This window comes from Xenopus laevis, chromosome 5L (assembly GCF_017654675.1).
Source record: "Xenopus laevis strain J_2021 chromosome 5L, Xenopus_laevis_v10.1, whole genome shotgun sequence".
Classification (NCBI taxonomy): domain Eukaryota; kingdom Metazoa; phylum Chordata; class Amphibia; order Anura; family Pipidae; genus Xenopus; species Xenopus laevis.
The window spans coordinates 21,486,331-21,505,165 of NC_054379.1; the positions used below are offsets into that span (position 1 = coordinate 21,486,331).

The 18,835-nt window shown below is 38.1% G+C and overlaps 1 protein-coding gene across 4 annotated transcripts in view; it reads left to right on the plus strand.

The window, feature by feature from the left end:
- The window catches only part of lrfn2.L (leucine rich repeat and fibronectin type III domain containing 2 L homeolog), a 330,878-nt gene that overhangs the window by 237,654 nt on the left and 74,389 nt on the right, over nucleotides 1-18,835 (plus strand). For all 4 annotated transcript variants that reach the window (XM_041562591.1, XM_018262696.2, XM_041562593.1 and 1 more), the window contains one exon: nucleotides 11,798-13,190. In XM_041562591.1, the coding sequence (XP_041418525.1) occupies nucleotides 11,818-13,190 (1,373 nt within the window). In that variant the 5' untranslated portion in view covers nucleotides 11,798-11,817. The remainder of the gene's footprint in view (nucleotides 1-11,797; nucleotides 13,191-18,835) is intronic.

Genomic DNA, 18,835 nt, shown 5'->3' on the forward strand with positions numbered 1-18,835 from the left:
AGGTCCCCATAGGCTTGGCTAACTTTTTTTGATCGAAGGATATTCCTTCGATTGTTGGATTAAAATCATTCGATCGAAGGAATTATCCTTCGATCGTTCGATCAAACTATCTGCGCTAAATCCTTCGACTTCGATATTCGAAGTCGAAGGATTTTAATTCCTAGTCGAATATCGAGGGTTAATTAACCCTCGATATTCGACCCTTAGTGAATCGGCCCCCAAATAAACCCAACAGGCTGGCTCTGCTTCCAATAAGGATGAATTATTTCTTACAGATGAAGCCAATTTGGTTTGTGTATTTGACACAGAATAACCCAGATATCCCAATTTTCCCATTTAACACAGAAAATTGCATCACAGCATCCCATATAATTAAAGCGTTCACCATTGTGAACATTGGTGCTTTGGTATGCGAATGAAAAGGTTAAATGCATTAAATGAGTTAAGATGACTTTAGATTACACCGTTTCTTCAAATTAATCCCGAGTCATGATGCATTTAACACACAAATCCAAGTGGCTTCATCTGTAGTTTTGATCAAATACAAGGTACTGTTTTATTATTACAGAGAGAATGGAAATAATTTTTAAAAATTTGGATTATTTGGATAAAACAAAGTTTATGGGAGAAGGCCTTTCCATAATTTGGAGCTTTTTGGATAATGGGTTTCCGGATAATGGATCCTATACCTGTATAAGATTGTAACCCCCAGCCCTGATTGTACCTTTCAGCTGCTGCCCTTGAGCATATTCCATGTTCAGTTGCCTCCATCTTCACTTTGGACAGTGGATTGGTTTAAGAGTCAAACTGCTTAGACTACTTAGACTCCACGACCCCAATTCTAACCTGAAGGCATACAAGAAGAATTTGAAAGCTTTAGTACCATGACTGTAAGAGGGCTACACTCCAGCACCATGGATTTGAGAGGATGGGATGTAGAGCTTTTTTCCTATCTATTAAAATGGGTTATCCATTTCTATTTGGATTCAGTTATACCTCTATGTAGTTTCTTCTCTATCATAAAATTCTTTTTATGATATGATTTTAGTGCTCAAATAAATAACAGCAGTGCTTTTGAATATGTCACAAGAGACCTTTCACAATTAAATGGCAGATGTGAAAGGGAATTAAGCCAGGTGGAACCATATGCCGTCCTAAAAACGCACAGGTTCATCCATGTAAACAATCATTAATAATCTGTTTATTGGTGCATGGCATTTACCACCAAGTGCAGGGCACCAGGCATGGGAGTGTTGTTTCCTATGAGGATGATGCATAGTGTTCAGCCCAGATGGCTGGAAATTTTGTTCAAATACTGCAGCTCATTTAGTAGATTTTCAAAATGAATGGTTTGTTTTTTATGTGATTTAAGGCCAATGCTTTCCAAACTGTGCACCTGGTCCCACTATAGAGGGCTCAGATCTGGTCTCGACTGGGATACAAAATAACTAAGCCCTGCTATTTCAGGTACAGAGAGGCCCACACAGCCAACACAGCAGCCCTAACAGCCCCCCACCAACCCAAAAAATGTATATGGCAACTTACAGTAGCCCCTTTGGCATTTGCCAGAAACCAGAGATTGCCAGTCTGTGCTGGGTTCAGATCATGATGTCCAGCCTAAAGGACAGATAGGTTGTAGACGGGCGAATTTTTTTGCTGAAAAAATGAAGCCCATAGACTTGTATGGTAGCGTGCGTCAAAAAAAAAGAGGCGCGTCAAACTTCAATCATTCTTTACTGCTGTACTGCAAGTTGGAGTGATATCACCCCCCTCCCTTTTCCCCCCAGCAGCCAAACAAAAGAACAATGGGAAGGTAACCAGATAACAGCTCCCTAACACAAGATAACAGCTGCCTGGTAGATCTAAGAACAACACTCAATAGTAAAAACCCATGTCCCACTGAGACACATTCCGTTACATTGAGAAGGAATAACAGCAGCCTGCCAGAAAGCATTTCTCTCCTAAAGTGCAGGCACAAGTCACATGACCAGGGGCAGCTGGGAAATTGACAAAATGTCTAGCCCCATGTCAGATTTCAAAATTTAATAAAAAAAAATCTGTTTGCTCTTTTGAGAAATGGATTTCAGTGCAGAATTCTGTTGGAGTAGCACTATTAACTGGTGTGTTTTGAAAAAAACATGTTTTCCGATGACAGGATCCCTTTAATATTGTCATTAGACAAACATCAGAAACCATAAACAAAGAAAGCGAACCTCAGATTCCACTGACACAGAAATAAGGGTAATTTACCCATATAACAAGCCAAGAAATTAGAATACATGTCAGAAAACACAGAAGATGAAATGTACTAATAAGTAGGTTAAGTCGTGGTTTCCTAATTACCTCTGATACATAGGACCAATGGGATGGTGTTGAGAGTCAGTTTGATGCAAAGATCTTTTGCGCTGGGCAATTAAGGGAAAAATTAATGATAAGTGTGAGAAAACCTCAACAGTTTTACTCTTGAGGAGCCACAAATTAAATGCTTTGAAGTAACTGCGATGCAATTCTCTGGCCACTTACAGTGAGTTATAAAACACTATGAACTGCACTCCCTTTATGAACTTTATTGGAGTAAATAAACTTTATGCTCAGTAAAAAAAAACTAGTTAAATCCTCCAGTTGTTCACCGTTCCTACAGGAGAAATTCCCCAGTGTCTCATATTAACATATTTCTAAAATTAATAAAGACCCAAAAAATGACAGCGGCAAGTTTATTTCGCTGTAAAATAATTCCTTTGTAGAACCTCGTCTTCAAAGCCTGAAAAAAAAAATCCTGTTGCTGAGCAGATTGTGTGCTTTTAATTTATAAATAAGGCTGTTTGATTATTTCCACATGCCGAGGCCCCGGCATTTAAATATTGCAGCAGTAGTTATTTATTTAGTTCTGTTAGGGAGTGCATCAGCGGAATAAATTGTATTCCTGTGTAATTGAGGTGCCTTCTCTTACATGTCATCACTGTGGCAGAAGATGATTGGTGGTCCCGAAGGAAAGGTTTCATATTGGCTGAACGAGGAGTCCTTTTGTTCTTCTCCAGGGACAGCAATTAAATGCATCCCAGCTCCGCTCTTGTTCCTATGCGAGAACAATAAAAACCGTGTCCTGCAAGGCAAAGGCGGAAATGATATTATGACTACCAGTATGATTGATAGCTGAATCTCTTTTACATATAATTAAAGAGACACATTGTAACCGAATACTCTTGATTAAAGGGATACTGTCATGGGAAAAAAAAAAAATTTCAAAATGAATCAGTTAAAAGTGCTGCTCCAGAAGAATTCTGCACTGAAATCCATTTCTCAAAAGAGCAAACAGATTTTTTTATATTCAATTTTGAAATCTGACATGGGGCTAGACATATTGTCAATTTCCCAGATGCCCCAAGTCATGTGACTTGTGCTCTAATAAACTTCAATCACTCTTTACTGCTGTACTGCAAGTTAGAGTGTTATCAGCCCCTCCCTTTTTCCCCCCAGCAGCCAAACATAAGAACAATGGGAAGGTAACCAGATAACAGCTCGCTAACACAAGATAACAGCTGCCTGGTAGATCTAAGAACAACACTCAATAGTAACAACCCATGACCCACTGAGACACATTCAGTTACATTGAGAAGGAAAAACAGCAGCCTGCCAGAAAGCATTTCTCTCCTAAAGCGCAGGCACAAGTCACATGACCAGGGGCAGCTGGGAAATTGACAAAATGTCTAGCCCCATGTCAGATTTCAAAATTGAATATAAAAAAATCTGTTTGCTCTTTTGAGAAATGGATTTCAGTGCAGAATTCTGCTGGAGTAGCACTATTAACGGATGCATTTTGAAAAAAACATGTTTTCCGATGACAGGATCCCTTTAAATTCAAGTCTAATTTGCTCGTAGCTATACAGAATCATTTGTGGTCCAAGGAGATTTGCTTACTAAACAAGTATAACATGCAAAAATCTAGGGGGTGCAGTGGAAAAGTTTTGTTGGAGTTTTTATACCCCCTTTAAAATAAAAAATTCCTCAACAAATGGGATAGACTGGTCGTCTGTGCAGAAGAATTACTTTAAAGATAGTGTTTGATGCAGCAAGGCTCAGGAGAACCTTCTTGTTCGAGTCTGAATTAGGTGTCAGATAAGATTACTGATCCACATTCACCCAGACAGAGAATGCAATGTCAACAGTCCTGATTATCTCGGCCTCACCACTTTTTGTAATGAACTTTTAGTGAAAGTCAAGACAATGAAAGAAGCTGCTGATATTTAAGGTGGTATACATGTTTCATTGTAGCTATGTTCTTTTTTTGTAGCCGGTAGATCAATCTAATTTGTATCCCATGTATTTTGCATTTATGTGGAATTGGGTATGGGTGGGGGCATTGACTGCCTCTTGTACCCTGCCCTAAAGTCAGTTTATATTCATTATCTACCTAATCATGGACATCAAGGTGGAGGGACTAAGCAGGATGGTTGGATATGCTTTGGATGCACAAAAGACCCAGTTTATTCACCCAGATTGTTCCTTATATTAAAAGGGAAACTACAGTGAATGTTTATTTAATAAATTTGTTTGCAGTGCAAATTGCTAACTCATGCTGGAATCCACCAATTACACTAGGTAAAATCTGGACTTAAACCATAAGTGTGTCAGATGGAGACAATGGTGAAAAACATTAGGTGGAAAGCACAAAACACATTGCTTAATCAAATGGCCTCTGCACAGATGCTACTTTATCTCTCCCAATGCATACCCAGGAGACCCCTTAGAAAAGTGATCCCCAACCAGTAGCTCGTGAGCAACATGTTGCTCTCCAATCCCTTGGATGTTGCTCCCAGTGGCCTCAAAGTAGGAGCTTATTTTTGAATTCCAGGCTTGGAGGCAAGTTTTGGTTGTATAAAAACCAGTTGCACTACCACAGAGCCTCAATGTAGTTTGACAATCCACATGGGGACTACTAAATGGCTAATCACAACCCTTATTTGGCACCCCAAGAACATTTTTCATGCTTTGCTCCCCAACTAATTTTACTTCTGAATGTTGCTCACGGGTTCTAAAGGTTGGAGATCCCTGCCTTAGAACATTGCTTCTTCCCCATACCTGTATTGAAAAGGCAGAGCTGTGTGGTGGGAGTGTTAGCTGCTAGTGATGGGCGAATTTGCGCTGTTTAGAAACGGCGAAAAATTTTCGAAATCGCGCCGGCGTATCGTTTTTGACGCCGGCGCCCGTTTTTTACGCCAGCGTCCGTTTTTGGTGCTGGCGTCCGTTTTTTCGGAAATTTTTTTTTGACGCCGGCGAATTTTTGCCGCAAATTTTGGACGCGAATTTTAGCGAATTTATTCGCTCGCGGCGAATTCCCGCTGCACAGAGTCATTCTTTGGGGGTGGGGGGCTTAGTATTGAGAATTGGTGGTTGGACTTATGATAGTCAATTTGTAGGACAATTATCATTATTCTGTAAAAAATGATGCAAGAACCATAACCATACGAATCACTTAACTCTAGCTCTAGTCCAACGGAAATCAAGCAAGGTTGGTCCCATCAAACATCTTGTGATCGCATATGCTGTATGTTAATATTGATTTCACACTGGCTAATGCATTCTAGGAAGAATTATTTTGATGCTGTTTGATCACTGGGTGAATTTAAGAGTCTTTGGCCAAGAACATACTTTGGGGGCAAATTCACTATGAGCCGAAGCCCTAACGCTAGCGTCAATTCGCTAGCGTTGGCCATTTTCGTTACTTCGCAAATTCACTAACGGACGCTGGCGTAACTTCGCTAGTGTAACTTCGCACCCTTACACCTGGCGAATTTGCGCAATGGATGTAACTACGCAAATTCATTAACGCGCGCATTGTTCTGAACGCTACCGTTTACGCTAGACTTCGTTCGCCACCTCAGACCAGGCGAAGTGCAATAGAGTAGATAGGGATTTCTTCAAAAAAAATTAGAACATTTTCTAAGTCCCAAAAAACGCTGGCGTTTTTTCTATATTATGGGTGATAGGCTGAAAAAGATTGAAAATTTTTTTGGTGCTCCCCTCCTTCCCCCTACATTTCCTAACTCATGGCAACTTAACTATACAGTGGGTACATGTGTAGGGCAAAATAACAATTTTATTTGATGTTTTGAAGGTTTCCCAGGCATTTGTAGTGCTGCTACATATTCCTCCATTGAAATTTGAATTTGGCACCGTATGCAAATTAACCATCACTAGCGTAACTTCGCTTCGCTTAGCGAATCAACGCTAGCGCAGCTTCGCAACCTTACGCTACCCCTGAGTGCAACTTCGGATTTTAGTGAATTTGCGAAGCGCTGGCAAAACTACGCCTGGCGAAGTTCGGCGAAGTTACGCCTGGCGCAACTACGAATCTTAGTGAATTTGCCCCTTGGAATTTTTTTAAACAGTCATGATCTTCTCTACCTTTGTAAGGAAATAAAATAGCATTAAACTGGCTTGGGACGCAAACTTATTTGGAGTTAATGTCTTTACTAAATGCTGGGTAAACTGGACATTCTCTTTAATTTGTAATAACATGTAGATTAGGCCGAATTTCATAAGCTAATTGATGGAATGTAACTCATTAATGGTCTGTAATTGACAACAAACAGAAGCTCCACGAGTTTTGTCAGTTTATTGAGGGTTCCTATGAACATCATGAAGAATAAGGCAACAACTGAGCTGGTCATTATTGTAATGTTTCCTATCTCCCATTTCTAATATGCAGGTAGGCTCGTTGGATGAATACGCTGTGCCCATACTCTGTACATTATATTTCAAAGGCTTCACAATTTGCATAACACATTCAGCCTCACGACTTACAGCTTGCAGAAGAAAATCAGACAAAATGAATGCCTTTTTATTCCAGTACTCCCAGGCAATGGGAACAAGGGATTCAGTCATATTCCAAGGAAATACAATTGGGGCTTTATTAACCCTTAACTACCAATGGTGTCACCTTGATCCAGACCACCCATGACACTTCAAGGTGTACCCGGATCCTGAATCTGGGATGTTAAGGGGCAGATTCACAAAAGTGTGAATTTTCACCAGCGTCAGCTTCGCAAACCTCACACCACTTTGCCAGGTGCAAATGTTCGACGAATACGCTAATGCACTAAAATGCAAAGTTTCGTCTCGGGCGCTGAACGCTGGCAACTTTTGGCTAGCGTTACTTTGGCTGTGCGAGCATTTCTTAGCGAAGATGCGGTAGCGTTCATTTGTGCCTAGCGAAAATTTGCTAGTGATCTTGCAATTAGGTCAATTTGCATACAGCTGGTAATTTAAAGTTGTATGGCGGTCTTTATTATAAATGTTGGTGCAAATGCTTGAAGTTACCACTTTTTGTTACACATGTCCACGGAACCTTAATAAAGACAAGAGCGTTAATATAATGAGCCCACTGTAAAATGAATGTTCCATATGTTATGAATTCTCTGGAGAAAACCCGTTACCCAAAAAAAAGTTTAAGTCAGAACTTTTGCAGGCAATTCCGCTTCAAAAAAGCATAGGTAATGAAGTCAACTTTGGCTAAAGAGGTAACGTTCAGTAAAATCCGCACTTTAGTGAAGTTACAGAGTAGTGCCCGTTCCCCGGAGCGAAAAAACGCCTGGCGATAGGGTCCAAAACTGCGCTAGTGATGGTCTGGTTTGCTAGCGAATTGGCACTTACGGCGAGATGTACCTGCAAGTGGCAAAGCTAGTGATATGGCTAGTGTTAGCCACTTCGCTCTTCAGTAAATCTGCCCCTAAGAGTTCACCTAGGCTATTTGCTGTAAACGCCTTTTTAGTAGGTTATGAGTAGTAGCATTATTTTATAGCATGGACAAGGATATGATGTGTTGGTAAAGGAGAGCCATCAATTATGACAATATACATTTAAATTAAACAACTATGAACACAAACATGAATGTACCAGTGATATTCATTATACACCTCAAATATTTAATGGCCACAAACAATTGTGAATAACCTTCTACAAGGGAAATGTTTTCCCGTTCATAGCAAGGCCTCCCTGTGTGATTAAGCACAATATGCAGTGAAAATAATTAGAAATGACTGAGCCATACACTGAGTGACAGATTCATAGGGTATGACTCTGCTGACGGTCCAATTACACTTAATTAATGCTAATAGGATGATAATAATATACACAACACATTACCTGCATGCCACTCCTGAATGCCATCAGTGTAATGGATGTGTAATGGCTAAAATTAATTTAATCATCTTTTGCAAGGACGTTAAGTTATTTTGACCATGGACCGGCACCCTGCTTGTGAAACACAATCACTTTGCTAATTGTTTAATCAAGGTTATGCAGCTATAAGCAACCTGAGAGTAAAGGGTTAAATAGGAGCAATTTACTGTAATTACTGCAAATCCCGATTTGGTACAATCCTCATAGGTCTCTATAAATTGAAATGAGTTGGGTGTGAAGGCATCACAGAACTCAGCACTCAAATGTAGTTGTTTCATAGTATCTCCATCTTGCTGACTAATAACCAGAATTGGCTTTTTATGAAAATAATAATAGCCATAGATGAGCAACACCTTTAAATCAGTGTATGGTATTATTTTTCATTACCATTCTCAATGCTATTTGATTTGGGTGCAAGATACCGATCTCAATATTTTGGTCAAATGTGGTGACTAAAATCATTAGAATTGAAACATTGGGTTGAATTTTACCTTGAAATCAATGCAGGAGGGAGGAGTCACATTAAATTCCTTCAAGACCACAGCCCCTGAATAGTAATGCATATTTACAGTATATTACGTCCCTCTCTCCATTAGCTGAGCCCTCTCTGGAAGTGTCCAGAGCAGTGATCCCCAACCAGTGGATCATGAATAACATATTGCTCACCAACCTGTTGGATGTTGCTCCCAGTGACCTCAAAGCAGGTGCTTATTTTTGAATTCCAGGCTTGGAGGCAACTTTTTGTTGCATAAAAAATATGTGTACTACCAAACAGAGTCTTCTGTAGGCTGCCTGTCCTCATAGGGGCTACCAAATAGCCAACCACAGCCTGAATTTGGCACCCCCATGGAATTTGTCATGCTTGTGTTGCTCCCCAACTCTTTTTACATCTGAATGTGGCTCATGGGTAAAAATGGTTGGGAACCACTGGTCCAGAGGAATGGTAATGTAGATACAACTACAACTTGCTGCTGTGACAGTAGAAATAAAAGACGCCAGTGGTTCTTAACCATGATACAATGGTTAATTACTTAAGGTGGCCATAGACGTAACAAGTATGATCTTTCTTGGAAAAGATCCTTCCATGAAAGATCGTTCGTTTCAATACTCACGTATAGATCTGAATCTTTAGATATACAGACAGAAACAATAGAATTCTACCTGTGTCTGAGGATTTAGCACTAACAATGCCCGATGTTTGGTGTCCCTTCAAAGGCATCCGATCAAAAGTTCCCGTCCAGCCCAAACTTCAAGCCGACTGATATCCAAGTATTCTGCCAAAATCGGTCAGCTTGTTTCTCAACCCACACCAAATATACGAAAATTAGTTTAGTATGATAATATCTGTGTGTCTATGGCCACCTTTAGTACATGCAATAGTTGAGAAAACTTCTTTGCCTTGATCCCTACCACATTGAAGGACCTACTTTGGCAGATGTGGTCTTGGGAATACTAACCCCACTACTCTCCTTGGTTGTAGCACAGAACTGCTCTTGCTTACTAGACCTAACTACTATACTATGACAGGATGCTAGTCTGTTACTGCTTTCCTCACTAAAGGGGCCCTGTTACCCAGGCTTCTATAAGGAAGGGTTACAGCTTGATCTGACTTTTTCTCTTTAGATAGCATGACCTAACTTCACCTCAGGCCCTCCATCAGATCCAACTGGTAACTGGTAAGATATCCTTGGTTCAATAAGTGAGGGAAGTGAACCCATGGGTAATTTGTAGTAAATGCCATATTCTCGCCAGTTGCTGGTTAAAGGATAGCTACAGTTGCCTTGACTACACCAATATAATTAATACGGGTAATGTATGGTGACAGTATTACAAAGTGGAATGTGAATCCCCAACAACAGAGCTAAAACCTTGCATTTATACCTGGATCATTACTGTGTATTATATTGGAATGTAGACCACAAATCTTGCCATTACAATCAGTTGCCTAATACATAGGGATAAATTATCAGAATGATTATCAAATCTTCCCAAAAGAGGAAAAAATGGAGATATAGCTGCAAAATTGGTATGTCAGTATGTTTAATCCTGATATGCAAATCTATACTGTGCAGTAACTATAACAAATTTCCTGGAGGTGGACAGAATTGTAGGCACAACTTTAAGCCTTCACAGCGGTGCCATCATAAATATTTATATGTGTGTGTATTTAGCTTAATTATTATTCATGTTAGAGAGAATATTATTTAACATCTTACAAAATGCTATCTTCCTAATTCATAGAAAATTGAAAAAAATGTTTTTATCCATGTTAAAAAAACACTGGAGTCTTAGGGGCAAATTCACTAAGCGCCGAAGCGCCTAATGCTAGCGTCAATTCACTAGCGTTGGTCATTTTCGTTACTTCGCAAATTCACTAACGAACGCTGGCGTACATTCGCTAGTGTTACTTCGCACCCTTACGCCTGGCAAATTTGAGCAACGGACGTAACTACGCAAATTCACTAACGTGCGCAGTGTACTGAACGCTACCTTTTACGCTAGACTTCCTTCGCCACCTCAGACCAGGCGAAGCGCAATAGAGTAGATAGGGATTGCTTCAAAAAAAGTTCAAATTTTTTCTAAGTCACAAAAAACGCTGGCGTTTTTTCTATATTATGGGTGATAGGCTGAAAAAGATCGAAAATTTTTCTGGGGCTCCCCTCCTTCCCCCCCTACATTTCCTAACTCATGGCAACTTAACTATACAGTGGGCACATGTGTAGGGCAAAATAAAAATTTTATTTGATGTTTTGAAGGTTTCCCAGGCATTTGTAGAGCTGCTACATATTCCTCCATTGAAATTTGAATTTGGCGCCGTATGCAAATTAACCATCGCTAGCGTAACTTCGCTTCGCTTAGCGAATCAACGCTAGCGCAACTTCGCAACCTTACGCTACCCCTGAGCGCAACTACGAATCTTAGTGAATTTGCCCCTTAGAGAGAGAGTCGGTTGTACTGCAATGACAGCTGAGCAAAAACAAACAAGTAAAGATGAAGATAAATGAGTCTAGACATCTGACTTACATGACTCACAATGTCCCCCCATTGATAGATTGTTATCATACCTTTCCACAGGTAAATAAAAAAATGACACTGTAATAAACAGCATAGTATACGGTAAAAACATAATTTGCAAAGGTAATAGTTATGATAGATTGATAATTTGGCACCTTGAATAAAATTTTGTACATTAAAAACAAATATAGGATGGTAGACGACACATTCTAGACAGCAGAAATGGCAAGTTTGCCTAGATATTATTAAAGAGGTTGTTCACCTTCGAGTTAACTTTTAGGATGATGTAGACATATTCTCAGACAATTTGTAATTGGTCTTAATTTTTTTTATTATTTGGGGTTTTTCAGTTATTTACCATTTTATTAAGCAGCTTTCCAGTTTGCAATTTCTGGTTGCAAGGGTCCAAATTAGCGTAGCAACCATGCACTGATTTGATAATAATGAATGTGGCAATAACAATACATTTGTAGCCTTACAGATCATTTCTTTTTTTAGATGGGATCAGTGACCCCCATTTGTACAGCTTTCTTTATATCTTGTTAATTTTGCAGTATCCTACACAATAAATTTAACAGTTCATTTCTTTTGTTTTTTTTAGGTATCTTTGTTTGACTTACAATGGAAAAAATCCTCTGCAGTCTTCTGGTGTTTGGAATGGCAGTAATGGTCAACTCGTGTCCGAAATATTGTGTGTGTCAAAACCTGTCAGAATCATTAGGCACCTTGTGTCCATCAAAGGGACTACTTTTTGTACCAATAGATATTGACAGAAGGACAGTTGAACTTCGACTGGGAGGGAATTTCATTATAAGCATCAATCGGCAAGACTTTGCCAACATGACCGGTCTTGTTGACCTGACGTTGTCTAGAAACACTATTAGTTCGATCCAGCCCTATTCCTTTGTTGATCTAGAGAGCCTTCGTTCTTTGCATTTGGATAGTAATAGAATGACAAGTCTTGGGGATGATATATTTAGAGGATTAATCAATCTACAGCATCTGATTATGAATAATAACCAACTAAGCAGCATCGCAGATGACGCTTTTGAGGACCTTTTACAAACCTTGGAAGATTTGGATCTTTCTTACAATAACCTTAAGACTATACCGTGGGAAGCAATAAGGAGAATGGTGAACGTACATCAACTTAGTTTGGACCATAATCTGATTTATTATATAACGGAGGGTACATTTCAGGATCTTAACAAATTGGCCAGACTAGATCTGACTTCTAATAGGCTGCAAAAACTACCTCCAGATCCAATTTTTGCAAGGTCACAGAGTTCAATGACATCTGCTACGCCATTTTCACCTCCTTTATCTCTTAGCTTTGGAGGTAATCCGCTTCACTGTAATTGTGAACTCTTGTGGCTAAGAAGGCTAGATAGAGAAGATGACATGGAAACTTGTGCTTCTCCTTCGGCTCTTAAAGGAAGGTATTTTTGGTATGTTAGAGAAGAAGAGTTTGTATGTGAACCACCTTTAATCACTCAGTATACTCAAAGGCTATTGGTTCTGGAAGGACAAACTGCATCATTAAAATGTAAAGCTGTTGGGGATCCTTTACCGGTCATACACTGGGTTGCTCCTGATGGGAGACTCATTGGAAATTCCTCAAGGACGGCTGTGTATGACAATGGCACTTTAGATATTCTCATCACCACTTCAAAGGATTATGGTACTTTTACCTGCATTGCGGCCAATGCAGCTGGTGAACTAACTGCACCTGTGGAGCTATCAATTGTCCAGATACCGCATGTCAGCAATGGTACCGGACGAACAGCCCCTCCGAAGTCAAGGCTGTCAGACATCACCAGTTCTACCAAATCTAACAGAGGAGAAGTTAAAACACCACCAGAAAAAGCTATTGTGGTGTCAGAAGTGACATCTAGCACGGCTCTGGTTAAATGGTCAGTGAGCAAGGCTGCCCCAAAAGTAAAAATGTACCAGCTACAATACAATTGCTCAGATGATGAAGTTCTAATATACAGGTAAAGTCATTTAAAATATTATTATTCTTTCAAAAAGACTAAAAAATGTATCTAGCTCAAGGAAATATTGTCTTTCTCTTGTCTGATATAAGTATATTTTGGATTAAAAATACATAACCTACAAGGTTTAGCCATGGATACACACAGTACAATGTCAAAATTTGCAACTGCTTTGAGTCACAAGAACAAAAGGTAAGTCTCTCCATCTTATCAACAAAAAAACATGTCTCTCTTACTTTTGGAAATGAGTAGAATAAATGATTTATGCCAATATCTACATTCCCTCGGGGGATTATGAATGCAACAGAAATGTCAGCTCGTGTTTCATTTTTATAGCAACACATTTATTTTTGTATAGAAAAACTTTCTAAACAATATTTTCACTGGGCAGAGAAAAAAATTATGATGCTTCTCTGGAGCAGGGAAAGGCATGCTCAGTGAAATATTAAGATTAGTTAATTAATGATTTCATATAATAATAATAATGATATCGATAACCATTATTACTATATGTTGATCGAGCAGATGATGTGTGATATAGCCATATATGTGAAGCTTCCCAACAAAAGATGACAATGGATTGGTGACTGAGGAGATGTGGCCTCCCATAAGCAGAATATAAGCAGTTGCACAGACCTACAGTAATATACAGGCATGGGATCTGGTATCCAGAATGCTCAACACGTGGGGGTTATCCTTATCTTTCAGTAATTTGGATCTTCATATCTTAAATCTAGTAGAAAATCATGTAAATATTAAGGGGCAAATTCATCAAGTGTCGAATTTCGAGGGGTTAAATCCCTCGACATTCGACTGGGGAATAGAATTGAATAGAATCGAATAGGCAATTCGGGGAATATTCGCCAGGCGAATAGGCGCTCGATCGAAGATTCGATCAAAGGATTTTCATTCGATCGAATGCCTTTTTATTCGATCGAAAACTTGGAAAACAAGCCTATGGGACTTTCCCATAGGCTTTTAAAGCAATTCGGTAGGTTTTAGGTGGCGAAGTAGGCAGTCGAAGTATTTTTAAAAAAGACAGTACTTCGACTATCGAATGGGCGAATAGTCGCAGCGTTTTTGCGCTCAATCCAGTACTTCGACTATCGAATGGCGAATAGTGGCAGCGTTTTTGCGCTCGATCTATTCGAATCATTCTACTCAGGCGAATTTACGCCAATTCGATAGTCGAGGAGCACAAAAAACTACTCGAAATTCTAAGTTTTTTTACTTCGAATCCTTCACTCGAAGTTAGTGAATCGGCCCCTATATAAACCAATAGACTGGTTTTGCTTCCAATGATGCTTAATTATATCTTAGTTTGGATTTTCTTTTTTCATTATTACAGAGAAAATGAGAATTATTTTAAAATAATTGTCTAGGGGAAACATCCCGTAATTTGGAGCTTTCTGTATAATGGGTTTCTCTATAATGGATCTCATACCTGTAATATTATATCAAGAGGTCTGTTCCACCCTACTCCCAATGTTCAGGAAGTTCCGATGAAAATGAATAACAAGGTAATATTGCTTGTGTGTATCAGATGGAGTAATTAAGGTGATATTTGCCCAAGCCTTGTAACCGATAGCAACGAGATGCTTGCTTTCATACAGTAACTCCTTTTACAGGTAGGGTATTATTATTATAATATCTGTATCAACCACTGTTAATACAGCTTCTGACAATAATATTTTTTTATTGACAAAACCCCATTCATAAATATTACATAAAATGTAAAATTAGAAGTGATTAAAAATTATAGTAAGAAAGCAAATTGTTTTTGCATTAAGCAATGTTCAGTGTTCCTTCAATTGTTTAAAAGAAATGCTTCCAGATTTGGCTAGATTGCCGGCTTAGCTTGCATAATAATGATTATTCGAATATTATTATAATGATTTTTTTCTGAAAAATTTATTATTGTGAATTGCCAAAATGCTTTGAAAAGGATCCTGAGGACTTTTGCATTCATTTTTTTGTAAGTTTTACCTATCCTTTAACAGGTTTAGGTTTTGTTGATGGTCATAAGCACAACAAACAAAACTCTTGCATGTGAGAAATAAATTAATATACAGATAGCATGAAGTGTAATTAATGCTTTCTGAATGTATAAGCATCTACAGATGGAGCAGACTTTATTGTTGCAGTGTGTGTGTCATACCAGTCAATGTTACAGACAAAAAGACATCATGTATTGACCGATATTGAGTTAAAATGGACCATAAAAAGCTCAAGTAGTATTATTGTTCTGTCTTAGTTCTATCAGAGGTTGTTGATAGGGTAATGGAGTAACAGGCACATAGATTTATCTAGGTCTTCCAGGTCAACAATTCAAATACATCCTTCCTAACAGCAGAGAAAATGCTGGTTAGTTAGTGGAGAAAAGATTCCATATAATAAGCTCCCCCCCCCAACCCTAATGGAAAAAAGTCGGAAACGGGTTTACTAACTACAACAAAATATTTACTTTAAAACAAATGACCAGAAATACCACCTACTGATGGCTTGCTATGGGATCTGGTCTGACAATTTTATAATCCAAGATAACTTCAATATTTTGGCAACATTCTAGTTTGATCATTGAGGGCATAAACTCCACTATGCTAGTATGGCTCTGTAATGGTTACAGTCTAAAGAGGTTTAACATACTGTATCTGCAATGCATTTAGAATAGAGCCACTACTTATATATTCATAGCTCTCTCTCTCTCTGCTTACAACAAAAGACATTATACTCAAAATTTTCCATTTAAAAACTATTATGCGCATGATAAATAGTATCAAGAAGTTTAGACAAGAGGAAAGAAAGAATGTATTTGATATAGCTTTTAAATATTGGGATGCAGAAACAAGAATAAAGTACAACTTGTGCTCAGCCTTATAATTCCTTAGATAATAAGAGTTATGGTTACAACTATGATGAAAAAAAGCTTTCCTGCTTTGGTTATAGCTAATAATTGTAATAAAAATAGATAATCAGTAAATTGCATGTGTTTGTGCATGTATGCATTCATATTGTTTATACTGTAAGCAAGAAAAGATATTCCAGCAAGGTTTTTCTTTGTCTTTAGCAAAAGATATAGAAATATGGTGTGAGAGAGGGTAAGAAAAGATGGGTATAAGGATAAGAGATGAGACATGCAAAGGGACTTCTAGACCCTGGAGATTAATCATGTGTGGTCTTCACCAAAACTATGACTGATAAAAGAATTGTTGGGAATATTTTGGGGAATGGGGAAGGTCCCCATAGGCTTTCCTAGCAATTTGTGATCAAAGGAAAAACGTTCGATCTATGGATTAAAATCCTTCGAATCATTCGATTTGAAGGATTTGATCGTTCGGTCAAACGATTTTTCCTTCGATCACAAATTGCTAGGAAAGCCTATGGGGACCTTCCCCATAGGCTAACATTGGTATACGAAGATGAAGGTTTAACTTCAATGGACGAATATCGAGGGTTAATTAACCCTCGATATTCGACCCATAGTAAATGTGCCCCTAACTGTTTCCAGTTTCATTATTGAAAATTTCTGCAAAACCCTACTAATCATATCCATCTGTTCCACTTCCTGCTGCCTCCTTTCCCAGGCTGTGAACGGAAACTGGTGGCACTCATCACACTGCAATGTAGCATAGGCAGCGAAGCTGACCTGATAGGCAACTTAAACCTGTCTATGCTTCTATGACTGCAGAGTTGTGATATGTGGCTAGCCCCCTCCTACTGTGCCATAGCATAGCTATAAGCCATTTTTAAAGATAATTTTAACTTTTAGCCTAAAGTAAAACCAACACCATATGTTATTCAATATTGCCTAGAATATTAGGATATGCTTTAATTTTTGCTATATGTCACCCTAAATAATATGAAACCTCTTTATTTTGAATATGGTGAAGCCATGACTTGTCTACTTTATGCAGGTGTTTGGCTTCCCATAGCTACAGGCTTTGGAGACTTTGCAGCTATGTGTAAATGGATTTCCTTGCAACATAGCATGGCTTTACAGATAGTGGTTTTTAGAAAATATACATTCATGGGTTGTGTAATGCTAACACATAGGTCCCCAAAATATACTGCTCAACATGCTTGTGGTTGCAATGATGCCCTAGATGCCTTAAAAATACTCAAAGACCCCACAGAATGTCCAATACCGGTAATATTATTCCAAGTAAGTAATTATCAAATATTTCACAGTACTGTATATAGAACTTCCTTGGTTCTGTGTATCTTTGTCCTTGATAGTTGAGGCGAACCTCTTGAGAAATGAAAGTTCCAGAAGCTGAGAGCTGGTTGCTGAACTGAATTAATTAACATAAAACAATAAAGGTTTTTTTGCAAGGATGGAAGTGTTTTGCCTTGACAGGACTTTACTTCTGACTGTGCCGCTGTTCCAACTACCAGTTGAAAGTGTATCCAAAATTCAATTAGAATTTTTAAACTCCATATTTTTTAAAAAAAATTGCTTGCTTATTTTTTTTAGAGAATTTTTTTAAACAATAACTGCCAGATCATTTTCCTTATCTTTGCTGCAAAGTTTCCAATTCCATTTGTGATGTCTGTGATACGAGTCAGTGAACTGTCATGCTCAATGTCTCAAAGTCTCGTACCTTGACCTCCTAAGAAATCAGAGAGCTCTTGCTACATATGATTTATAGTGGAATACAGTAGAACCATATCAACCAAAGCTTTAACCAGAAAAGGACACAATGGATATGACCTTCAGCAAAGGGAAAGTCAAAAGCATTCCATGGATTTCTCATTGTACTCTAAATAAAATTCTCATCATCTGCAGACTAAAGTATGTGGCTGCAAACTCCATTATGTTCAGCTTGATTGATGCATTTCACACTAATTTAAATTCCAATTAATACATAATTTAAATTCTAATTTACTCATCATCAGTCCATTCCCCAACTGTAAATATTAAATAACCTTGCTTCTTTCAAAGTGAAGGATTTTTCCAAATAATAATTTAGATCAATTTCTGTACTGCTTCGAGAAATCAATAATTTTACCCTTTATTTCTTTTTTATTTTTAAATTTTCTGTAACCATGGTTAATTTCTTCTTCTTGTTTTGCCCCCTGGTAATATGTCATAAAGGGTTATTGCACATGAAAGGACTAATGGTAGCCCCATGTCCTTGTGGGACATCATGAAACCAAAACAAATGTCTCCAATAAATTTCTAATTGCCTGCAACCCAATAAAATTTTTAATTGAACAATTTAGTACATAAAATAACATTTGAAGCTGCTGCCTGTTTCACAGTTTGTTGACAAAGAGATAACGAACAGTAATATTTAATAAACTGTTGCTTAATTAGTCTCTTAAATAGAAAAAGTGTGAATTATTAAACAAAATTTTTCTGTAATTTTGTGGTTTCAAAAATATTGAAATATATGAATGCTGTGAGAAATAAGAATAACTTCTACAGCTGTTCCATCACCCCACCCTCTTTTTATGTTACAGTATATAAATTGGTATTATTAACTATTAGTTGTTGTCTGAACTTGTAACCAGTATAATAAGAGATAGTTTTATTACCAGTGATTTGATTAACCTTTGTTTTGTTATTTAAAGCTTATTCATTTTAAAACTTAAAATTTAAAAAGAATAACCTTTTTTTAAAAAAAAGTAAATTTTTTACAAAG